This window comes from Trichomycterus rosablanca, chromosome 5 (genome assembly GCF_030014385.1).
Source record: "Trichomycterus rosablanca isolate fTriRos1 chromosome 5, fTriRos1.hap1, whole genome shotgun sequence".
Taxonomy (NCBI): Eukaryota; Metazoa; Chordata; class Actinopteri; order Siluriformes; family Trichomycteridae; genus Trichomycterus; species Trichomycterus rosablanca.
Genome location: NC_085992.1, coordinates 36,089,151 through 36,116,301, shown reverse-complemented (window position 1 = coordinate 36,116,301; position 27,151 = coordinate 36,089,151). Strand labels below are relative to the sequence as shown.

Genomic DNA, 27,151 nt, shown 5'->3' with positions numbered 1-27,151 from the left:
TCATTGTCACTGCAGTGCTGAGAATCATTCACCACCTAATTAATACCTGCTCTGTGGTGGTCCTGTGGGGGTCCTGACCATTGAAGAACAGGGTGAAAGCAGGCTAAAAATGTATGCAGAGAAACAGATGGACTACAGTCATTAATTGTAGAACTATAAAGTGCTTCTATATGGTAAGTGGAGCTGATAAAATAGACAGTGAGTGTAGAAACAAGGAGGTGGTTTTAATGTTATGGCTGATCAGTGTATATGGCTTACTGATTATATAGTGCTGTTTATGCTGGTTAGTATTGATTTGATGTAGGTTCGTGCTGATCTGGTACTGGTTAAATTTTGTTTGTGCTGATTCAGTACTTCATTTCCATGCTTTTTGACTGCCAAAGCTTCACTAACAAAATCAGCCTCTCTGGCACGATCTGCATGGTCCTGCTGGCTACTTGTTTGCAAACTGCATGCTGGTCATGTGGGCAACCATGTCTTTTTATCATCTGGATGCAAAAACAGTGCTCAGGTAAACTAAGTTAAGGAAAATGCTAGACTGTTTAAAAGGAACATGCAAGATCATCCTCTGGACTGGTATAGTAAAGAGTAACTACACCATTATTCACATACAACACACTTATCAGGCTTTTAGTTCTTTATATTATTATATACTGTTTGTGTGTGTGTGTGTGTGTGTGTGTGTGTGTGTGTGTGTGTGTGTGTGTGTGTGTGTGTCTACCACAGCAACATAACGATTTCTCATGCCTTGCACAGATTTCATTGGATTCATGGATATTATTCATGAACTACCTTAAAGATGTAGTTATTTACAGTCATAAAATACCCTGGTCTGATCTGTTTGAATATATAGGGACCTATAGTATTAACTGTTAATGTAAAGGATAGTTATCATGTGTGAAGTATTATCGCTGTAAATAAAGTCAAAACTGAAGATTCATTTTAGAATAAGCTAAAAACTTTATATACAGTATATATAAACTATATATAACTATATATATACAGTATATATATACTGTATATATATATATATATATACTCTGCAATCTATATCAATTGATCAATCCATCATAGACAAAAAAATCTACTTATAAAGCATTTGGCATACATTTTTCTATTCAGCTCATGTTTTACAAACAAAAAACATGACCCACTTAACAAGAAATCCAGCCTTCCTTTCATAACTTCTGGACATCCCTTTCATTTTCAGCACCTCCAGCTACTTCCCATTGGTTTTACAACTTCAAAATACACCTCATGAAAAAATCAGGAGTTATCTGACATGTGTCCCCCTACCCGAATGGCATGCCAGCACCAAAGGCCAGCATTGATTTTCTGTAAAGCAGGGCCGGATTAGCCCCCTTTAGGGCTCAGCTGCCTCAGCACGGCCTGAGGGGCTGCTATAAAACTAATAATTAATTTAAACTGCCTGCCTTCCTGGTCTATGTAAGGATCTTCACTCATAACACACAAGCAACTGTCTGCCACTCTGTCTGTACACAAGACTGTTGTGTTATTTATATTTCTGTCTGTTTGGACATGTGCATGTATGGCTACAAGTACATGAGTGGGACTAATAATGCATCACCAAATTATTCTAAGAGAAACATTTGCCACACACTCCATTCTTTTATTATACTGAACAAAACGTCCTAACACATCCACACATCACAAACCAATAAAGACCACATGTGCTTTAATTTCTTATTGACAGGCACTGTAAAATTAGGTTAGAGGAGAGACCTCAGAACACAAACCCACTGAACAGCCAGTTCTGCTCCAATAGACTAAACTGCTTAAACTCAAACATACGTTTAAAAACACCCAATTCTCAGTCCTGGAAAGATATAAGACATTCATAATGTCCTCAGCATGCTTTTACCAAATGTTCCAATAAAAATGTGCCAACGTTTTTCATTAGAACTGTTTTGCCTCAGATCTGAGTACTTTAACACATAGTATCTGCTAGTACTGTTCCAGAGTCTACTTTGTTAATTAACAACACCTTTTACTCTTCAAGCCTGTTAAATTATTTTATTCTGCAGGTATTTAATTAAATGCATATTAGTTTATACGAGGGTTCAACATTTCAAGTTTCCGCACTTTTTTTTTTACTCTATTTATTAAGAATTTCAAAAACAAATTACATCACTTTTGTACAGTCACCTTTTTTTGTAATTCTTTATTTATTGACGTTTAACATCACAGAGACTTCAGTACAAACTGTTTTCTGAGTTTTATACACTTTTTCCAACATTTCCTTCCTCTTTCCTCTCTCCCCACCCATGGAGGGAAGAAAACAATAATAACAACAATAATAGTGATAATAGTAATAACAATAATTCAAAAGAAACTATGTACAAGTAGGGAGTGATCTCTTGTGTACAACATATGTATTAGTTTGTGAAGGTAAAATCAGGCTTGTGGGGTGACACTCACCTTTTGATGCATTTTTCCAAGCATCAAACCAACTTTTTAATACCATCAACAAATGTTGTGTACCCACTGATGCACCGCTGCTTTCACATCATCACATGAAAACCTTCTACCTCTTAAAGCTTCTTTGAGCATTCAAAAAGGTTGAAATCAGATGGCGCTAAATCCAGACTATAAGCTCTCTCTCTGTCTCTCAGAGACGACCAATTCCTACTCCTCTCCCTCACCATTCCCAACAAAAATATAAAAGTGCGGTAACTTTTTAAAGATACCTCGTATGAATATGGTAAGTAAAAGGTAAAAATCAAAGTGTCTCATCTGAATAAACTGAGTGATAAACTGTTATTTATATATTCATTATATTTATAATAATTTATCATTTAAAAGCCCCAAATTATGCTAAGTAGCTTTACTGCCACTCACTAAACCCTTAAACTTGTTAGAGTAGTACAGTAAAAGAAAAGAAGTATTTAAACACTTGATTTTTTACATCTGTTAAATTAACAATTTCTTGACACTTTTTTTTTTATAAGTATGAACAAAATAGTATGTATTAATGTCTTATTTGTGTTTATGTATTTCATGAACAATATGTTTGTTGGCAATTACTCTCAATATATATACAGTAAGAAATAACTAGCTTTGTGCATCATTGTGGTTTACTTTGACCTATTCCTTTTGCCAAACTGTCTTCAATTTCAACCTACATGTTTTTTTCTTAATATAGACTCAAAATAAAAGTTAAGGTACGTAGTAATTTTTTTTTGTTTTGAGTCACTTTCTTGTTAAAACACCCACCTTATGCAAAGGCTTGGTTTATCTGCAGATGGGATGAAATTCTCATCAAATTATTTGTCACATTTTATTGTACTGATAGAACTGTGTGTATGTTAACAGAGAATGTGGTCATTTGAGAAGTATGCCAGGGTGCCAATCAGGGTGTGTCTCTCCGTACACGGGGCTGATTCGCATATATGCACTCGCCTAGTGTGGGTGACAAAATGCATACGGCTGCTGCCCAAGCGTCAGAGAGGGCGTGGGTTAGCTTAGTTCTCCTCAAATCAGAGCGGGGCTCAGCATTAGTGGAGAGGAAGCGTGACGCAATTGGACGTGCTAAAAAGTCGGGAGAGAAAGGGGAGAAAATGCATAAAGAAAATATAAATATATAAGTAAATAAACTACTGAGCTAAAATAAGAAAAAAAATGTATAAACAATTATTGCGTACCTATTAAGATAATCAATTATGTGTTTTGTACCTTTGCAATTGATATCAATCTATGATATTGAAAAACTTTATATATAAAAGCATTATTTTATGTATTTTGATTTTGAGGTTGACATTAAAATGACCCAAAACAGAATTATAAAATTAAATTTTTCGCTTCTATTTAGTTTCTTTGCTGATCAGATTGAATTCTGAAATTGTGTCACTTTTTTAATGTATTTACATACAACTGTGAGGATGTGTTAATAAAATGTGCCAGTTCATCACTCTCTATGTTTCAGGAAGCAGCCCTATACCTTATTGTAGGTGTTAATGGATCAAACGTGCGATAATTTTTTTAGTTTTACTTATTGTTCACTGTGTAACTGTTGTTCCTGCTGTTTTCAGGTCATCATGCAGCCCAGTCAGAGTGACTAATTGCTTTTCTCTTACATTCCTTACTCCTTATTCCTTTGTTTGTTTGTTTGTTTATTAGGATTTTAACGTCATGTTTTTCACTTTTGGTTACAGTCATGACAAACAGTAGTTACTCGTTACACAAGATTAATCAATTCACAGGTTTTCACGTCAAACACAGTCATGGACAATTTTGTATCTCCAATTCACCTCACTTGCATGTTTTTGGATTGTGGCTGGAAACCAGAGCTCCCAGAGGAAACCCACGCAGACATGGAGAATATCCTCACAGAAAGGACCCGGACTGCCCCACCTTCTTGCTGTGAGGCAACAGTGCTACCCACTTAGCCACCAAGTCGCCCACTCATGTTTACAGAGGCAGCTCTATACTTTATTGTGGGTGTTCTTGGATCATACGTGCTATCATTTTTTCCAAACGTAACAAAACGAATTATTGCTAAAGAGTTCTATTCATGTTCCATTCAAGCACAGTACATTATTAGGAAAGTGTTTTCATAGTTTTAGTTTTACTTATTGTTTACTGTGTAACTGTTGTTCATGCTGTTTTCAGGTCATCATGCAGCCCAGTCAGAGTGACTAAGAGCTTTTCACTACATGCTTTTGGTGTATGATCTGTTATCTAGGACTTGTGCAGAGCATTCTAGACCTTTCCATCCTAATGCTACTTGCTTAGTGAAATGGGTGTAGTCAAATTAGCGCTGTTTAAATGGGCAGAAAATAAAGTCGCCAGCTGCTGACAATCACTAACAAGAAATTTATAGGCCATGACACACAATTAAACATAATGATAGAATTGTATACACTACGACATAATAAATCAAATTTTTTTTATTTATTATGTTATGTTTCTACATATCTACTACCAGACACACTGCAAGTAACTAAGTAACTATAGGCTTCATCCTTAAACACAATAGCTATACGTACAGTGAGATTTACAGAGATGTCACATTGAAGTTAAGTACAACACATGTTTTCTCACATAGAACTCTAGTAAAGATGTCCCTATGAGATGTACCCAGAAAAAAAGCAAATAAGCCACTAAGTTGTAAACCTTTCATCTGAGGGTTCTGAGATACAAATATAAGGCCTCTATTTAAGGATAGTTAGCATTCCACATGTCATCTCCAATCTAGAACTAAAGAGGATAGTTGAGGATAAAGAGTCATATTCAATAGACAAGAGGCAGATGTGTGTCTTGGTCAGAACACTCTGTGTCTCTTGTGAAGGACCGTGGAACATTTTAATGACATTAAGTCAACCATCACAAGACGCCTCTGCAACATCTAAAAACCAGTGCTGGGGCTTTCTACAAAAACAAACATAACCATAGCTGGCCTTCAAATAGTGCCCTTGTTCCCTTATTATCTAAAGTCACATGCTACATGTTTTATGAGAAATGGAAATTCAAAACAACCCTGATGCATGTCTGAGCTTACTGTACAATCCTAATAAACAATTTAACACTTTTCCAGGCAACAAGGATCACAACATAAGTTCTGTTATCATAGTCTGTAGAAAAAAATGAAAGGGTCGTACACAGTCCTGTTAGCATGTGTCAAGGTTTGGTTACACTTAAAAATGTGTCACAGAAATTAAATGTAGGCTATATAAAGCAGTTTAGAATATTTTACTTTGTTTAATTTTAGTTCATTTTTTACGTGAGTTCGTTATTTAGGAAAAAACTGTTTTATTAATTAGTTTTTATTGTAGTTTAGTTGTTTTAGTTTTAGGAAAAAGCTAATAGCATGATTTGCTAAGATAAAAAATAAGTACTATTGTGCACTATAAAAGACTGTAGGATTCTGGGAATGAAACATCCAACAAAAAAATATTGCACATGAGCTAGATTTAAACATTAAGTCCAATTTACTTTTTTTTTTTAATGCATTTTCTCCCCATTTTCCTCCCGATTTAGCACACTCAATATTGTCTTGGCTGCTGAGAGATACCAGATTGCATCCAAGGAGAGCACATCGCTGTACATGCCTCTTCCGACACATGCACAGACCTCCTCTTCTCGCCCCTGCTTTCTGCACAGATGTCTCTTCCGCCAATCAGGGTCCTTACACAGCGTATGAAGACCCACCCACCCACACATAGTCAGGCCCCGACCTTGCAGGTATGGTGGCCAATTAGTATCTGCTGCAGGCACTGCCAATTATGCCTGCTAGATGGCGCCCAGCCGACCGGTGGCAACACCGAGTCTCGAACCGAGGAGTTCACAAACTCAGTGCTGGTGTGCTAGCGGAATATTCTGCTGCGTCACCTGGGCGCACAAGTCTGATTTACTTTTTGTCCTCACACTGCATTTTACTCAAGTTTCACGCAAAATTTGCAAAAGATTGCCACCTCGTAACACTATACAACAACTAAGCGTAGACATTTTTGACACAGACAGCTTGTTTTTTAGTTTACAAAAATGTGTGTGAAGGCATTTTTAGGCAAAGTGTTATTAATCATGTCTTATTGCTTACATTAGAACACAAACTTTTAATAATCATACTTAAGACATTTCACACTTTGTAGCTACTGATATATAATGCTACAGCAAGATACTAAGGGGTTTATATTATGATGCTGACAATATCTATTCTGAAATGTTAAAATACAGCAGATATTCTGTGAACATACTGTTTAGCAATTATCTACTCACAATAGTTATTTTTGATCCAATCCTATTAACAGAGCTTTGAGTGTTGACTTTATATATATATATATAACAGGGAAGCTGTTTTGCATCAGTCTGGAGTCTGACTGCAATTGTGAAATTTGCATCGCTTTAATCCCAGGTGGAGCGGTCCCGGTCCTTTCTATGTTTGCATGTTCTCCCTGTGTCTGTGTGGGTTTTCTCCAGGAGCTCCGGTTTCCTCCCACAGTCCAAAGACGTGCAAGCATGGTGAACTGGAGATACAAAATTGTCTATGACTGTTTGACAGTAAAGACTTGAACTAATGAATCTTGTGTAACCAGAAATATATAAATATATGAATAATATAATATATAAATAAATAAATTATAAACACACAAAACCAACTTCATATTACATAAGCAATAAAGTTCTAATAAACTAAGACACCTAATTAATATATTATTAACATAATTAACTTTTGTTCTAGTTTGAGCATGGCCCTATTTAAGCAGATGAGTACACGGTGCGCTCTAAACTCTAAACATGTGCTTAGGTTCAAACCCAGCATAAACAGAAACAGACACAGCAAACGCTGGTCTGTTAAGTTTGCTGCTTTACTGTAGTGCCAGTGAGGCCTCCTACAGCAGGGCCAGTAAAGGGATTTCACCTGAAAGGCTTTCATCTTTTTTGACACTCGAATGCTCGTCAGATCAGAGGAGTGCAGACTGTGTAGGCCCGGCTGAGGCTGTCTGTCTGTAAAGAGCATGCTCATGAGGATATCCCAATGCCTCTTTATCCTTCTCCTCCTCTTCATCCTTTAGCACCAGGCGTTTTTGAAGCCTTCAACTTATCCACAGTTAACAGGTGGGCCCTCAAAACCCTCTGGTCCTGACATAAAATATGACTATTCTCTCAAACCCAAAGGCAGCGAGGGGGGAAATGTGCCTAAAACCACAGCGAATGTTTAAACAGTAAAACACAAAGCAGTGAGCACAATAAACAGTTCTGCTTATTGTATAAACATAAAACCATCTATTTACAAAATGATTTATCCAACTGACACAAAGTAAATTCACTAAAAATGCATCAAAACCTCAACACACCAGAAACAATTATAGAAACGTTGCACAAAGTATCATATGAATAAAAAGGCTTTTGAAAACAAACAGTATAAAAGAATATAATGGACAAAATACATTTTAGCAAATCAAAAGTTAAATGTCCAACTTACAATTTACATTTTCGGTATTTAGCAGCCACTTTTATCCAAAGCGACTTACAGTATACAGTCTAAGCAATTGAGATTTAAAGGTCTCGCTCAAGGGCCCAACAGTGGCAACCTGGAAATGGTGGGGTTTGAACCAGTACCTTAACCGCTAGGCTACAACTGCCCCTTAAAATGTATGTGTTACATTATGTATTAATATATATATGTACATTTTTCCTAATGATTGAGTTTAGGTGTTTGTTAAGCAAGCAAAATTAATTTGATCCTGTTCCAACATGATTTTGCCCTCGTGTTTCAACATAGAGTGACTCCAGTGGCCCGCCAAGCCCTAACCTCAACCATTCAACATTTATGGGATGAGTTTCACCACCAATTTCAAGCTAGACCTAGGTGTTCCACATCTGTGCCTATTACAAATTCTAATTAGACTAAATGGGCACAAACTCCCACAGACTCATTCCAAACTATTTTGGAAAGCTTTCCCAGAAAAGCAGAAGTTAATTCCTATGGTTTTAAAATGTCATGTTCAGCAAACTTACGGTCGGGTGTCCACATACATTTGTCTATACATTGTATAATATTATTGAGTGACTTGAGTTGTAGTTGATTGTGGTAATTAATTTTTTCAGTTTGAATAATAAATGATATATTACTGCTTTTGATTTTTTTCTTCACTGGTCCCTGTGTGGGTTTCCTCCGGGAGCTCCGGTTTCCTCACACAGTCCAAAGACAAATTTGTCCATGACTGTGTTTGACATGAAACTTTTACTGATGAACCTTGTGTATCGAGTAATAACCTGTTCTGTCATGAATGTAACCAAAGTGTGTAAAACATGACTTTAAAAATCCTAATTAAATACAATATATTATCCTGGTCTGGGTTATGGGAGCCTACAAATACTGGTACCAAGTACACCCAAAACTAATAGAAATGGGGGGAAAATAAATAAATAAAAAAAACACAAAAACACATCTATCAAAACTAAAATAAATATCATATAAAAAGACATGAAGTAATATAGCCCACAATAGACACATCTAAAATCTAAAAAAGTAATATAGAAACATCTAAAATCTAAAAAATATCACTATAATATAAAACTATTAATTTAAATTAGTAATAAAAAGTAATATAAAAACAGAAACCAATAATTTAAACTAGTAATCTGCAAGTAATAAAAGAAAAAAAAACACAAAACTAACAAACAGAAATTAAAAACATCTAAATAAATACCTAAGTAATTTTTTAAAAAAGTTTACATCTACAGTAACACCGGGAACAATACAAGTCTTTTATTTTCAGACACTGTACAGTACTGTAAAGGAATGCTGTAATTGGAAGCTCAGTAAAAAAAAAGGTAGAGTGCTTTGCTAGGTTAAAAAAAAAAACACTGAGTGATTCTGAAATGTGCAAGGGGAAATGTGCTGCAGCTGTGTTTAAAATCTGCAGCAGCTGTTTAAACCCTCTATGGTCTTCTGCACAGGAGGAAAATGCGCTCCTCTTCTAGACCAGTGCACGTTTGCAAAGCAAGCGATTTGGCCGGTACCCTCTAGTTCATCACTCTGCAGGTGGCACGTCACTGCTTAGCAGCAGTCAAAACACAGAGGCCTGACTTATTATTCTGGGCACCATCTATAATCAAAATGTTCTAGCAAATATTTTCCAATAATGACGAGTGTTTGGAAGAGTAAATTTCTAATGACAGGGTTCATGGGGTGCTTTCTAGTGGTGGGATAAATTCACACAGCGTAGACGTTTATCATATCGTCTGTTAGAAAAATTGCACCCAAAGTTGAAAACACAGGAAGGGGCTACAATCATCCTCTCAAGTCTTGGCACGATAAAGCCTGTGGATCTGTCTTCACTTTTCAGGGCCGTCTCCCCAGGAGAGGCTGTGGGAGACAAAGTGTCATGAGGCAAGCACACACAGAGGGCAACATTGAGGGGAAACTCCTTTGTTCTATTTCCAAACTGCTAAAAAAAATGTTTTCTCCTTTTGGGAAGCGTCCAAGAAAAGTTAAAGAATGGCAGACCCTGTTCGCATCAAACTACTAATAAGTTCCATACCTCAGAGTTGCTTACATCATTAATCAACGAGATCACTGCATGAAAGTGGACATAAGCTGGAAGTGATCCACGGACTAACAGAGATTTAGGCTTAGTACTCCTCTCACTCAACACTGTGATGGTGCTGGCAAATAGAGTGCCAATCACAGCTTTTATTTTAGCACTCACTGAGAAATGAATTCAAATAGCACTGGTCAGGTATGCATATAAACAATTTTAAGACTTAATACTTCTATAAGTATTTATTTGATAAGAGATTTGAAGGTCAACTAGAATAACATAACTGAGTTAGCCCACCTGGTACACTACGTATATTCTATTTCCCATTGCATGGTACCCTAAAGTACAATATGGTACACATTCAAATCATGAACTATCCATGCTGTAATTCACAAGAGTACTCATAAAAGTATAAAGAGTTTGCTAAAGTTGAGGCTTTGCCCACATTCTCCACCAGATGCTGAGAGCAAATAGGTCATAGTAGTCATAAGCAATATCAGTAGCAACTACAGGAGAGTTTTTGGTTTGCCCCGCTATGACTGTTATAGCATTTGTTTTTCACAACATCGTTTTAATAAAATCTGTTGAGGCCGTTGTATTGTCTAACTCCAGTTCCATTCTTGCACTGTTTTTTGCCCTGCCCATATGGCTGCTTTAGTCAGCTTAGTCCATGGTCAAAAGGGGGAACCGGATTTTGCATGGTTACAGTTCGAGTTGCAGTGGAAAAGAGCATACATGTTCAAATAGATGTGAACACCTGACCATGAGCCTGTTGGACATTCCATTCCAAAACCATGTGTACTTGTAGTTCCCTACACCCTCCTGTCCAGCTATAACAGCCTTCACATTTCTGCAAAGGCTTTATATTAGATTTTGGAGTGAGGGTTAGAATGTGTAAGGTCAGGCCTTGATGTTGAAAAAGGCCTAGCTTGCAATGAACACCCTAAATCATCCCAAAAGTGTCTAGTGGAGTTGAGGTCAGGGCTTTATGTAGGCCACTGGAGTTCTTTCACACCAGTCATCAACCCATGTCTGGACCTTGGTTTGTGCACAAGAGCATTGGCTATTGGGCCAAAACATTAGGATTGGCCCTAAAAATGAGCATGGCAATGCCTATTTTGTAATAATTGTGCATGTCACAGTCAGATGTATATTAGATGTCTGGCTGATAGTAGTTACTCATAGTACTTGTGTTGAATGCAGCAGTATAGACGCCTGAGTGACTTTGACAGCTGACTGGGTTTAAGTATAGAAACAGCAAGGGATGTTCACAGGCAGTCATTGTGGTGATTATCACAGACAGTGGTCCAAGGAGGGACAAGCCACGATTCACCAGTAGGTTGTTGGGTGGCCAAAACTCATTGATGCCAGAGAACATGATATGGCCAATAGAAAGGCTACTGAGGAGCAAATCCCAAATAACTGTTAATAGATACTGGTAATAGAAGAAAGTTTTTAAGGCCCTCACCCATTTGTAATTGACTAATAGTAGAAAGATAGCCTGCTAACCTGGCTGTGTCCCAAATCACACTGTGCAAGATGTCAGAATTCTAATAATACTACTGACATATTATTTAGTACAGCAGTATGTAATTTGGGAGACAACCAAAATGTGAATGTTCTCTTTGATTTTAAACAGAGATGTAAAACTCAGCACACATGCAACATGCATTACCCAGTTTTGCTGTTGTTATGCTAAGTTATCCAAATGACCTCTGAAATAACTTTTTATTGGAGAAAATTGTCTAAATAGTTTTTAAACATGCATAAGAGGAAAATTGTATCAATGAGTGTCAGCCATGTTTAGCCTGCTTGGGCCAGGCTGTAAAACGGCTTCTTTTGCTAAAGAGCTAAGAAAACATATTGTAGGTCCTAAGAGGCTTTTCATTCAGCCAGACTGTGTACTAAAACTAATTGGATTTCTGTCCATGAGAAAAAAAATATATCCCTGGGAAGACTTTGAACTACATAATGCTGACGGTTCAACAATCCATGAGGAACCAGGCCCTTACTCCATGCCAAATGCAAGGAAATAAAATAAAAGAAGTGGTCAACATAAAATATTCAACTAGTATGGCACCAAATATTTAAACAATGGCGTAGGATTCACGTTAGCTCCACCACCACCACAGCAAACTAAGCTATATCCAGTGAGTGATAATTGAAATCATAACTACAGTCATTACCACTGACATGTTTCTAAATAATACCCAATAAATTTCTCCTTTCTTCCGAGAGCTTCACTGACAGCTGGCAAACCGAAAACAGTGAAAGCAGTGAAAGCACTGAAACTATTACTCTCCTGTGTGTGACTGGCTTTCCTATTCTCTTTTCCTTAAAGCCAATAAAATGTCAGCTTTTATTCTACCCTTCCAAAGCATTGGCTGCGCATCAGCTCTCCTCTCTAAAGCCCTGCCACAGAAAACTGAAGGCCTGTAAATCACTGTGTCACAGGCACACCATCACTTCAGGAATATACAATAAAAAATGGGATGCAGTTATAAAACGAATGGCATTCCAGCCCAATATATATTTAATTGAAACAAAAAAAAGAGAACATAAAGAAGTTTAGATCTATTCTACACCAACAGCGAAAGATTTGCTGGGCACAGAGAATATTTGGCAGGCGGAAATGCTGACAGTGATTTAGAGAATTATTTTGCTATTGGGGGTCTTTTGGTTCATTGTTACAATAAAAACAATGATTTACACTATATTGTTTGAGGAAAGTACACCACAGAGATGGAGCAAGCAGGGTAAGATCTACTCCCCTGGAGATCTATAGTGCTATGTAGTCTTTTATTAACTAGGAATTTTCTGGATTCAACTACTCAATTATTTGTCATACTTCAACACATTTAGAAATGCTCATACCAATAGTAATTCCCACATTAAACCATTATCCTCATTACTTAAGCTTTCCTCAAGTTTTGTCTCGCCACTTATCCTCAGACATGCTATGTTGTGCTTTAATCCCACTGGAATTATCTGGAATTATGCATACAAGGCTGTTACAACTTAATATAATAGTAATTCAACTCACAAGAATAAATAAATGTAGTCTTATTTAAGAAACACTTTTTACTATCATATTTACTCGCGCTTATACTGACATTCAGAGTTCACTATAATGGACAGTATTAACATGTGGAAAATATAACTTTTTTTAAAGTTATATTACATGGCGAATACTCTGGAGCTTTACATGTTTTAGTGACTTCATAAAGTCTTATGATTTAACAGCTGAAGAAGGTACTAGATAGTTGGACATTTCTGCAAAACAGTCATGAAGGAGTCATAAATACAAACTCCCTAATGTTAAAAACATCTTTTGTAAATGATACCTTATCTTGGATGGTTCTAGTTATAGGTGATGTTTACTGGGCCAATTTATTAATCCAACCACAAAAGTCAGTTTTATCAATTTAAAATGTTATAAAATGTTACAGGGCAATATAAGAAAATAATCTTTTACCATTTCAGCTGCAAGTGATCCTAGGGTTATCAAAAGGTCAGCCTTAACTTTAAGAGTGTTACAGTATAAAATGGTCGAGCTATGATCATCCTGTGACAAAACACCACACAAAATACCATATGTACAGATACACACACAAGGTCACGGTCGGGCTTTACACATACTGTTAGCCATTATTTAATATTATATTTACATGCTCTTGTACTTTTACTGAAAATATATAGAATGCTTATAAAAGGAATTTCTGGAACATTATCTATATATATATATATATATATATATATATATATATATATATATATATATATATATATATACACGTATATATACACATATATATGTATATATATATATATATATATACACAGTATATATATATATATATATATATATATATATAAATAAATGATATATATATAAATGATTTTATTATGATTTAAAATGACTTGCTCAGGGATAGAATCACACTACAAAACAATAAGTAAATACTGGTAAGTGTGTTTTATTCCTGCCAGTATGACCAGGAGTAAAAGAGCTAGGCTCACAATGAAAGCCATATTGCTTTAATTTGGCTACATCATGTTCTATCAGATAAAAGATAAATAATCTTACCCAAACCAAGAGTGCATGGCTTGTCTGCAAAAACTTTTTAAAACTAATCTAGTGGGACAGATCTTTTGCTCTTGTTGCTTGGACTGGCTGTTTTGGAATCTGTACAGCAATTCTCTCTGCCCAAAGCACATGAAGAACAGTTCTGGTTTTAATAAAAGCTAGGTAAACAAGCAAACAACATCGTGTGCTAAAGAAGCACTACACTTCATTAATAATAATAATAAGTAAGCATCTATAATGATAGGAGAAATAATGAAGTGAGGTTTTAAAAAAAACAGTACTTTATGGGGTTGTTAAAGATTAAGTGATTTCTGTGCTATTTAAGTTATTATTATTATTATTATTAATATTTGTATTATTATTATTATTATTATTATTAAAGTGGATTTTTCTATAGAACTGTGTGCCCACCCAGAAAAAAAGCATTTGTGAGGTCAGGCACTAATGTTAGACAAAAAGGCCTATTTTAAAATCTACATTCCAATTCATCCCAAAGGATGGAGATGGCTTTGTGCACAGGGATGCTAGAAAATAAAACTTAGTCTTCCCAAACAGTTGCCATGGTTGAAAGCATATAATTTATTTCAAATAATTCACTTGTTACACCTGTTAACAATGTGTTTAGCTAAAAATCTTTAATTAATAATTTGTCTGCTATTTAATTTTGATAATAGTTCATTATGATTCTTAATTAAATGAAATAATTTTTATTTCAAATTAACTGATCATATTTGCAACAGAAGTGCCAGTAAAATATCTAATTTTGTGGTGAAGCAAGTGAAAACCCTGGGCACGTTTGCTCAATCACAATGCACTTGTTATACATGAATTTAGAGGAAATGTTTTGTAAGACTAAATCTTTCCTGCAACAATACAAATGTATTTGTAAAAATTCAGATTTTTCATTTAGTGTAAAAATTGCGGAAAAGCGCTCTTTCACTGGCAGTTATCTTTTTCAATAAAGGCTGGTACTGGATGGTCAGACAAATGCAATGTTTACTGTCTATTCCTGCTTTATTTTCTTGTTTTCTTTTTTAATACAAAGCATTTTAACAGAAAACAGGTCACACTTTAAATGGTCATATAACAGAAGCCCTACCACCACAAACAAAATACATTCAAATGTTCTGTTAATAAAACAGTCAGGAACAAACTTGTCAAACATAATGCATCTAAGAGAGTCCCTCCATATCATTATTATTAAAGTCCCTGTCAGCGCATCACTTCTAGAAAGAAATCACTGCAGCACAATTTGTTCAGATAAATTAAATGTGTTTTATCATTGCCTAGCTGATTTATAAAAGCAATGCTCCAGATGAAAATGCATATATTATAGTCACACTAAAAGATGCTGTCTTACAAACCAGTTAGGCTTTAAAAAAACGTTGCATATTTCCTAATACAAGCCAGACAGTCTAGGCTGATTCTAAATATTAGTGCTAAATAAGCTTGATAGATCAGATATGGAACATTTTCATTTCTGCACAAGCATCAATTTCCACTCCCTCTCAGAGTTAAGTGATTTGAAGACCTCATTCCGACAGTTTCTCCCCCTCGTACTCCTTTAACTGACATTTTATCTGCATGCCGGTATCATTGCAGATTGAACATACCCACAGGACAGTGACAGAGCCTTCTTCTTTTGTCACTTCTCATTTTTCTTATACCAGCGCACGCCAATAATAGGGCCATCAAATAAAAAACTTCACCTAGTTTTGATAGAGAGGAAAACACTCCATGTAATTGATTTTCATTTGTCAATTAGCAGAAGTCTTTTGATGACAACGCGCAAAGGTTTAAGATGTATAATGTACATACAGAGACAGTATGAGGCTTCAGCTGCCGAGTAAAACCATAATGTCTTTCAGCAATAAATAGAAACTGACATGGCTGACAATTCATACCAGGTTTTATTTCATTTTTCAGTGTACCCAGACAACACATTTTGTCCCCTTATTTTCGTTTAATCAGAGTACATACATCTTATTGTGACATCTGACAATTAAAGCGATTTATGTTGTAAAATGTAAGTTTGCACACTTGATTAGTCATTACACTGAAAAAGCTTTATGACTGGAGTATATCTAAATGATAGAACATAATAAAAATGTAGAAAGAGCCCTTACATTGTAAGTAAATACTAGAACAAGTGTATAGTATTTGTATGAATGTCCCAAACCAGTAAAGGATACAAATACTACTGGTGGTACTTCACGCTGACCCAGTAGTACTTCAGATGACTTGGAAAATTTGCTGAAAATCCCAAAGAAATTTACTTTATTGAACTTAAAATCTATAAATGTATATCTGTCTAGATTTAATCTGTATTTTTAAAAGTATATTTCTTTTGTTTGTTTGTTTGTTTATTAGGATGTTAACGTCATGTTTTATATTTTTTTGTAATAACATTAGGTTGGTGTTAAAAAATATATTGTATCAACTATGCAAACACTGTACTTTCTTGTTGTACATTGCATGCTCTTTCGCTGATCTCAAATGCTATCAAGACAAACCTTTCCAAGACCTACAACCTGAAAAAAATGTTTCAGACAATCTAATCTATGTTTTGAATTTATTACACCATAGTATAGGGTAAGAATCAAGAACACAATTCCAAACTGGCTCACCCCTTTAACTAAAATGCTAGGTGCTTACTGTATACACATGTAGCTGTGTGATCTAAAAGGTTAAAGCTGTAAGTACATTTATATCTAATTTTGTTAGAAGAATCTGCTCATACAAGTGATTTATTGAATAACTCTTGTTATCCAGCTTTCAAGTCCTATATAGTTACACCTGTAGCCATACCCCAATTTAAAACCCAGTAGAAATTATATGCATTGTTTAAAAAAAGAACAGAAACTAGCAGAATTCACTGTAGATGTTTTTTACAACATGCAGACCAGAGATTTTACAGAATTTTAATTCAATCCTGATTTCAATTTCTTTTCATTTGTAGATTCTTCATGTTTTCAGACTCTTATTGAAGTTATACATTTCTTTACAAAAATATTTTAACAGCTGCCACATTAAAAATCAAAAAGTCTTAATGATTTTAACTAGCAGGAGAGGAAATAAAATAAAACATAAAATATGAATAAGATAATAGTGTAATGGGCCAATAATGTGCTACTTGTTACTGTGCTGTTTTAATTTGATTGAGGACCAACACTGATTGTTAACAGGCTCTCCATAAAAGCTTTAGTGGGACAAAATAAAACTAAAACACACTATACAACATACACCAAACCAGAGCCACATTTGTTGTTTTTTTTATGAGAAGTTTTTTTCCCCTCATACCACAAAAAAAACCTATGAAAATCTAGAGTGCCACAGTTTTATGCCATGGGGATGATAACGTATCAATAATCTAAATGGCCAAATAAATTTTAATCACAAGTTTCTAATCTTTTTATAGAAATGTGCCATTCAGTTAACATTTATTTAATCTTTCTCTATTATAAGTTTACTATTGAACATATGTAGAGAGTAACATCAACATTTTAGAAAGTCTGTTCACAAAGCCTCCTCAAAGAAAGATTCACACTTAGTCCAAAGTAAAACTGTGATGGAAGCACGCTTTCAATGTACTTTTAGGTTAAATTTAGGTTATACATACATGTTTGTGTATTTTATGTTTGAAATTTAAATATATAAATATAAATGAAAAAATGGTTAAATCTGAGCTCTGAAATATCAGAAATTAGGACCATTTTAAAGTAAAATATTATATAATGTTATAAATAAAAATAAAGTACTGTAATTACTTAATATTAGACACTAAATCTAAAGTCTAGATTGTATTTATATCAGTACAATTTCAACCTATAGGCTGCTATAATTCTTAGCTATAATGCAACACAATATTATATATTAACCTTCTGGATAATTCCATCCACCAGGAATGACAGTTATTAAAATTACATTACTATCCCAACTTAAGGACACATCTACCACATGTCAGTCTGGTATCTAATATTTAACTTATAACTGAATTTTGAAATGCTAAACGATATTTATTTTAACTGGTCCCTGCCATCAAACAGACTTTAACCACAGAAAAATTGCTACAGTGAATATTCCCCAAGCATAAGAAGTTTCCATGTTGATCCTGGAATACATTTGTGCAGAGCGTATGCAGAAGCTCTGATGACAGTGAGGCTATTGAGCCTTTATGAATGAAGCACATCCTGTTTGCAGATCATATGAAGAGAACCAGACAAGAAAACAAGATCTATTTTCAATAACCTACAGCATCCTGCACATCTACCAACAGATGGAACAATCTGACAACAGTTCATGGCCAGGCTGTAGATATATGACAGATTGCTCCCTAAACCCGTCTTGGGATTAGCTCTCAAGTCATTCAACTCCTAACTCTATCCACGTTTGCTCTGGATGGGTGCAGCCTGAAAAATCACACTGATTTAATGTTAACCTGTGATAAACAGAATCATGTGAAACATTCTGATAGTGAATGTGATATTGCCTGCATTTTAACAGGAACACACTCAGACACTGTTCTTTTATTACATTTTACACAGCAAAAGCACTTTACCGGTACAAACTGAAAATGAAAGAAGACATACAACCTAGACCAGGGTTTCAGAAAGCTCTGATTAACTTGTGTTGACCCTGGCAATGATAAAGAAAGCTACCAACATCTGTGTGTTTTTCTCATAATTTGTAAAGTCATGCTGGAGAGCAGGATGTCCAAGTACTACATTTGCACTGAGAGGCCTCTGTCTGCACTTCAGCAAGTCATTATTGAAAGCATGTTTGCATGCCACAGTTCCTGATTTAGATCACATGCTCACCTTCCTTATGACAAATCACATTTCACAGTGAACTTCAACCCATAAAGGCCATTTTACTCATTTTCTTTTGGGCTGAGTTCAAGAAAAATAAACTGAAAGTGTATCTAAAGTGTGTGGACAGCATTTCAAACTTGTGGTTTTGGCATTTTAGCCACACCTATTGCTAACAGGTGCAAAAAATCTAAAACAGAGCTAAGCAATCTCTAAAAACAAACTTTAGAATTAGCGGCATTCATATATAGGATACACATGGTTCTGGATAAGCATGTTCAAACAGCACATGATGAATTTAGGTAGGCGCATTCTCATTCTTCGGCCTTGTAGTGTACGTTCTACACTGCAGAGTAAAACTTTGTGTGCCCCCAAAATTGTGTCGCATAATAACTCCAAAACCCTATTCTGAATACCCTTACATTTCAAGGGTATTCAAGGCTTCTGTATAATGCAGCTGCTCGCCTGGTTTTCAACCAACCTAATCGCTGCCACATCACCCCACTGCTGCGTTCTCTTCACTGGCTTCCTATAGCTGTTTGCATTCAGTTTAAAACACTGATGCTCGCCTACAAAGCCAAAAATGGACCGGCCCCAAGCTACCTTAGAGAACTCATCACACCTCGCTCTGTACCACGCAATCTTCGAGCCTCTAATCTTGCTTGTCTTGATCCTCCACCCGGAACTCGGGGAAGACGAGCATCGAGACTCTTTTCTGTACTAGCACCCAACTGGTGGAATGAGCTTCCTCTGTCTGTCTGAACATCTGACTCTCAGTGTCTTCAAAAGATGATTAAAAACCCACCTCTTTACTAGGCACTTAAGCTAAGAACTAACGTACTTACTAACACTCATTTATTTCTTATTTAAAAAATATAATAATAATAACAGCAGATGTGTGTTCTTGGACTGCTGTCTACTTAAACTAGAGTAATCTTGTTTGATGCATCCTTTAAAAAGGCTTCATCCCCAACTGCATATCACCTGGTAAGTAGTATGTCAAATTAAAGCACCACACCTATACCACTATATACTGTATTATGTAGTATGAAGTTTAAGACACAGCAGTAGCATTTAATCATCTATGTTATCATTATTAATTAAATAAGAGGCAGTGTTAATTCAAGTGTATTTTTTTTTTAAATGCTAACTGTCCACTATACTATCTACACAGTGTCATAACTTGTATATTATCAGCTTATTTGGTATAATGATTATTCAGCTCACCAATGAATCTGGCTTTAACATATTATGAACATACTGTGACCAAATGCAAACTATAAAACATTTTATGCCTAAGCACTGTGTCTTTAATATCATTAGCAGAAATAGACTCAGATTTTACCCAATGCTGGTATGCCACACACAAATGTATCAGAAATATTAATGCACTAATAAGTGCATATTTTGCACGACACACACTGGATTTAACAATTATTAATCTGACAGTCTTAAGCGCAGAGCAAATCAATTAAATGAAAGAATTCCTATTTTCAGCACAGATAACTGCCTCAAGATGACAATTTTCACATGACAAAGAGAGGCCCATTCAGAGTCTCTCAAGGCCTGACAGGTCAAGAAAAGAAGTCTGAAACAAAAGCACCTTATAACCATCATCTCTTCTCTTTTAGTTGTCAGATCAACTTTGCTAGTCCTGCGGCTGAAATGGCATTCCCCTCCCCGCCTGACACAAGGTGCTTTTTCATATCCTGTCAAAGGAATCTTTTATTCTATTTGCTCGGCATTAATATGTCACGTTTATTGATCAGACCTTTCATACAGCCACAGCGTGCCGATTTAGAGCCCAGGCCCTTTGATATCTTGATGACATTCCGAACCACATAATGCACAGAACGCTGATATTAAATTGCACTTAATGCAAAAATGTGTCTGCAAGTGCAGTAGGTACAGCGACTCAAATGTTGCATATCCTGTGACGCTGCTGTCATTTTCACACATAGTGGTAAATACTACTTTGGACAACAGGAAACATAAGACAAGACCATTTTACTGAATGTTTTACTCAACTAAGGTCTTACTCTATTAAGATTATAAAATAATGTTTTAAATAATATCTTCTCCAAGGATGAAGTGTCTGTTCCTATGAACAATAATAAAGAACTTATGTACTTAAAAAAATAAAAACAGCATTAGGACAATATGCCACATTTATAGTTCTGATTAAATTTTCTATAACTGTAAAATGAATGTGTCCATCTTATTCTTAAATATAAGTCTAAAACGCTATTTGACCAGATAAGCAAAGAGTTTAGTTAATGCTAAATACGTGGACGCGCTAAGGGTTTTAACACAATACGTTTAATATCACATCCAAAATGCAGGACCTGCCCATACGTAAACAGCAAAACTACATAAACTGCATGAAGAGGATGTTACAAACATAGTCAGTTGTTTCAGCAAGAGTTTTAAAACCCATTTATGCAACAGAACTGCATTTCCAAACTGTTAAACACAGTAGTTATGTAATAGCAGAGCAATAAACAAAACATGAAGTATTGCAGACAACGTAGAAACCACAAACTCTAAACAGAGACTCTAGAAAGATGCTAATATAAAAGCAGCTTATTCAGCTTCTCAGCCAAACATGAGCATCCAAGTGCTTAGACAAGAAGTCAAACACTGTTCTTTTATTACAAATGCAAACTATTTTAAACTATGTGCAAAAATATAACTACCCAGCAGGACTCATTGTAATGCATAGGTTTATCAGGTTCATGTGATTGTATTATAAACACCTTACCTTAATCGATTAAAGCTGAGATCGAGGCGTTTTGCAAAATCTCCGTATTCAGCTGCAAGAAACTCTGGGATGTCCTCACAATCATGTCCAATGAAACACACCTTCAATTCAGAAATAAAAAGACAGAGTGGCAGATTGAGGGAATAAGTATTGGTGGGAATAAAGCTAAAAACATCACACTGTAATATTTAATTTTAGGTGAAAATAATTTATCATGCACATTATGTACAAACCCCATTCCAAAAAAGTTGGGAGACTTTCTAAAAATGCTTAAAAAAACTGTAATTTGTTAAAATTACTTGAACTTCATTTAACTAATAAAAAATACAAAGAAAACATCTGCAGTCAGGCCAACCATAGCTACTAAACTGCCCAGTGTGTGTGTCTGCCCTATGATGGACTGTTGACTTTTCTGGGATGCTTTCTGCCTTTTGCTCAATGAATCGGACCCACCATGACCCTGACCAGGATAAAGTAAGTAAATGGGAAAACACCTGACAACACCCACATTTTTTAGACAAATGTACTTTGTTTGCAAGATGGTATCATAAATCATATTGCCAGATTACTTTGACACTCCCAGATACATTATACTTAATTGAATTTGTTAATATGTGTAAGACAATGTGCATTTCCATATAAAATTAGGAAAATACATGTTATTTTTATACCTGTAAAAGTCCAGCTGTATTTTATATATTTTACAATTGGTAAGGGTGAGCAGTATGTCATTGATCTTGGTGTGGACAAGCGATCTTGGGAAGCCCTTGAAAGATTTTCCCTAGTGGGCCACTAACGTTTTTTTTTTTTTAAGTTAATTGCTCCTAAAACAACCAACATTCTTTGTGCCAGAGATTTTACATTTTAATATGAATGTATTACAAATGTATTGAGATTATTTTAGCTAAACATTCCTTTTGTGATTTTCCCATGTTTCTGCATCACATGTGCTGTACTTAATTCAAATCTGGTAACTGGGGAGGCCACTGATGCACAATGAACACTTTTTCATGATTGAAACCCATTTGGGATGACATGCTGCAATATCATGCAGGAAGTAACCATTATAAATGGATGCACATGATCAGTAACAGTATGCAGAAACTATGCTTTAAAAGAGATATTAAAGGGTCAAATTAGGGTCCAGAAAATTACTTTCCACCCCACTATAACACCATTAAAAGCCTGAACTACTGACACAAAGCATATTGGGGAATTTGGTTTAATGTTGTTTATGACAAATTATGACTCTCTTATTAGACCAGCAATAAACTTTTCCCCATTCTTAAACTGTCCAGTTTTGGTAAACCTCTGACCAATGTAACCTCAGCTTCCTGTTCTTGACAAATAGAATTTGAACCCAATGTTCTCTTTTTCCCTGCTCTGTTGTATCCCATACAGTGGGGTCAAAAAGTATTTAGTCAGCCACTGATTGTGCAGGTTCTCCTACTTAAAAAAAATGAGAGAGGTCTGTAATTTTCATCATAGGTACACTTCAACTATGAGAGACAAAATGAGAAAAAACTAAATCCAGGAAATCACATTGTAGGATTTTTAAAGATTTTTTTTTTAATTAAACAAGCAAGATTTCTGGCTCTCACAGACCTGTAACTTCTTCTTTAAGAAGCTCTTCTGTCCTCCACTCGTTACCTGTATTAATGGCACCTGTTTGACCTCGTTATCTGTATAAAAGACACCTGTCCACAGCCTCAAACAGTCAGACTCCAAACTCAACCATGGCCAAGACCAAAGAGCTGTCGAAGGACACCAGAAAGAAAATCGTAGACCTGCACCAGGCTGGGAAGAGTGAATCTACAATAGGCAAGCAGGTTGGTGTGAATAAATCAACTGTGGGAGCAATTTTAAGAAAATGGAAGACATACAAGACCATTAATAACCTCCCTTGGGGTCAAGATCTCATCCCGTGGGGTCAAAATGATCATGAGAACGGTGAGCAAAAATCCCAGAACTACGCGGAGGGACCTGATGAATGACCTGCAGAGAGCTGGGACCAAAGTAACAAAGGCTACCATCAGTAACACACTTCGCCTGCAGTGCCAGGTGTGTCCCCCTGCTTAAGCCAGTACATGTCCAGGCCCGTCTGAAGTTTGCCAGAGAGCATATGGATGATCCAGAAGAGGATTGGGAGAATATCATGTGGTCAGATGAAACCAAAATGGAACTTTTTGGTAAAAACTCAACTCGTCGTGTTTGGAGGAAGAAGAAGAACCCAAGAACACCATACCTACTGTGAAGCATGGGGGTGGAAACATCATGCTTTGGGGCTGTTTTTCTGCAAAGGGGACAGGACGACTGATCCGTGTTAAGGGAAGAATGAACGGGGCCATGTATCGTGAGATTTTAAGCCAAAACCTCCTTCCATCAGTGAGAGCATTGAAGATGGAACGTGGCTGGGTCTTCCAGCATGACAATGATCCCAAACACACCGCTCGGGCAATGAAGGAGTGGCTCCGTAAAAAGCATTTCAAGGTCCTGGAGTGGCCTAGCCAGTCTCAGACCTCAACCCCATAGAAAATTTGTGGAGTCTGTGTTGCCCAGCGACATCACTGCTCTAGAGGAGATCTGCATGGAGGAATGGGCCAAAATACCAGCTACAGTGTGTGCAAACCTGGTGAAGACTTACAGGAAACGTTTGACCTCTGTCATTGCCAACAAAGGTTATGTTACAAAGTATTGAGTTGAACTTTTGTTATTGACCAAATACTTATTTTCCACCATAATTTACAAATAAATTCTTTACAAATCCAACAATGTGATTTCTTGGATTTTTTTTTCTCATTTTGTCTCTCATAGTTGAAGTGTACCTATGATGAAAATTACAGACCTCTCTCATCTTTCTAAGTAGGAGAACCTGCACAATCAGTGGCTGACTAAATACTTTTTGGCCCCACTGCATGCCTTGAGGTTATATGCAGCTCACTGAAACTAGACAGTTAAAAACCTCATCACTTGGGTCTAATTAATCTAATTTTTTATCGTAACAGAGATGGGATGATTCAGAATTTGGCTTAAACAGCATAAATCCAACCAACGTTGTGACAATAAAAAAATCCCACACTATTTTTGGTACATCAGGCTAACTGAGCAACACTTGTGAAATCAATGGTATAAAAATGAGGCTGTCCTAAGAGCAAAGGGGGTTGGAAAAAAATGAAACCTTATAAGAGACTGTGGCGGCACGGTGGGTCAGTGGGTATAAGTGCTATAACCTCTCTAATTATTGTTGCTGGCCATGTGCATCCTTTTATGCTATAATTTCCCCATCTTTCAATGGCTGCTTCCAGCATGATAATGCACCATGTCACCAAGCACAAGTCATCTCAGCTGGTTCCATAAACATGAATCATATAGAGCATCCTAGTGATGTGGTAGAACAAGAGGAGCAGCAAAAATGTTCAGCTAACAAATGTGATATAATAATTAAGATGTAGATTAATACCTTAAATCAATATTTACAACACCTTGTGGAATCAATGGCATAAAAATTAGGCTGTCCTAAGAGCAAAGAGGGTTTGAAAAAAATGAAACCTTATAAGAGACTGGGGCAGCACAGTGGGTCAGTGGGTAGCACTGTCGCCTCACAGCAAGAAGGGTTCAATTCCCAGGTGGAGCGGTCTGGGTCCTTTCTGTGTGGAGTTTGCGTGTTCTCCCCGTGTCTGCGTGGGTTTCCTCTGGGAGGTCAGGTTTCCTCCCACAGTCCAAAGACATGCAAGTGAGGTGAATTGGAGATACTAAATTGGCCATGACTGTGTTTGACATTAAAGACTTGAACTGATGAATCTTGTTTAACCAGTAACTACCGTTTCTGTCATTAATGTAACCAAAGTGTACAACAGTGCTTTTGGTCACCAGATCTGAATCCAATAGAGCATCTTTGTAATGTGGTAGAACAAAAGAGGAGCAGCAAAAATGTTCAGCTAACAAATGTGATGCAATAATTAAAGTGTAGATTAATACCTTAAATCAATATTTATATAAATCAATGGCATATAAAATGAGGCTGTCCTAAGAGCTAAGGGGGTTTAAGAAAATAAAACCTCACAAGAAATGCTGGTTATATATTTATATTTATATGCTGGTTTTCCTTTGTCTCTCATTATTTTATTTGTTAATAAATATATGTTGAGGTCTAACAAAACTGCATATTAAGTGCATGTAAGTGTACCAATGTTATGTTAACTCAACCTGAAACCGTACTGGACGTTCTTGGTGTAGTACCTGCAAACTCACCTGCACCTGAAACTCATTATACAAACTAAGATCAAGATTTTAATGCTATAACCTCTCTAATTATTGTTGCTGGCCATGTGCATCATTTTATGCTATAACTTGCCCATCTTTCAATGGCTGCTTCCAGCATGATAATGCACCATGTGACCAAGCACAAGTCATCTCAGCTGGTTCCATAAACATGAATCATATAGAGCATCCTAGTGATGTGATAGAACAAAAGAGGAAAAAAAACAAATGTGATGCAATAATTAAAGTGTAGATTAATACCTTAAATTAATGTCAATGGTGATGAAAATGGTAATGAAACCTTACAAGGGACTAATTTGCTAGAAACACGTTTTTCTTTGTCTGTCTTTGTTTTATTTGTTAATAAATATATGTTTAAGTCTAACAAAACTGCATATTAAGTCCATGTAAGTGTACCAATGTTATGTTTGCTTCTTAAAACTCAACCTGAAACCGTATTGGACGTTCTTGGTGTAGTACCTGCAAACTCACCTGCACCTGAAACTCATTATACAAACTAACCACATAGCATGACTCTTTATTCCTTCATAGTATTAAACGTACTGTGAAACCATTGAGAGTTTAACACATAATGTGTGATCATGCACAAAATGAATCAACATGAAACGCACACGTGTAAATGATGCGTGTATTTAACGCTTCTACTCACCTGAGTCCCATTCACAACAACCAGTGACTCACTGTACGCCATTCCAGATTACTGAATAATCACACACTGAAAAACATGAATTCCTCTCTTTTATTTGAATCGTTAAAACTTTAGCTTTGGGCTCCTTTAACGTAACTTTTGAAATCGCAGCCTGTCCGCAGCTAATGTTTCTTATTTAGTTGTTCCGCATGTTTGAGTCAGCTGACCTGAGCAGGAAGCGTGCCACTCTTTAATTCTCTCAGGCTAGTCCATGTGCTTCAGTTTATACGCTGCTTAATCTCACTTATAGCAAGCTTTAAAACTGATTTTATACACAAGGGTCGCAAATGCCCAGATATTAGACTAGATTAGGCTGTAAGCAGTCTCTGAAAGTGGGTCGGACACTTTGCTAATGTATCAAGACTTTATGGAATGCTGAGAAACAAAAGTTCAAGCACAGCTTTTGATGTAACAGACACATTCTGTATCAACACAACTGTATCAAGGACACACGGGATGTTCTAAGGAGTTTCAAAATGCCGTTAGGAATCATTTTAAATGGATATGGTCTTTTAAGTG

General features: G+C 36.1%; 1 protein-coding gene across 1 annotated transcript in view; it reads right to left on the bottom strand.

Moving 5' to 3' along the window:
• lrmda (leucine rich melanocyte differentiation associated) overlaps positions 1 to 26,635 on the bottom strand; it is a 433,718-nt gene extending 407,083 nt beyond the window's left edge. The window contains exons 1-2 of the mRNA XM_062995130.1: positions 26,594 to 26,635; positions 21,664 to 21,764 (exon numbers count right to left, since the gene is read on the bottom strand). Of these exons, the coding sequence (XP_062851200.1) occupies positions 21,664 to 21,764; positions 26,594 to 26,635 (143 nt within the window). The remainder of the gene's footprint in view (positions 1 to 21,663; positions 21,765 to 26,593) is intronic.
• Between the last annotated feature and the right edge of the window lie 516 nt (positions 26,636 to 27,151).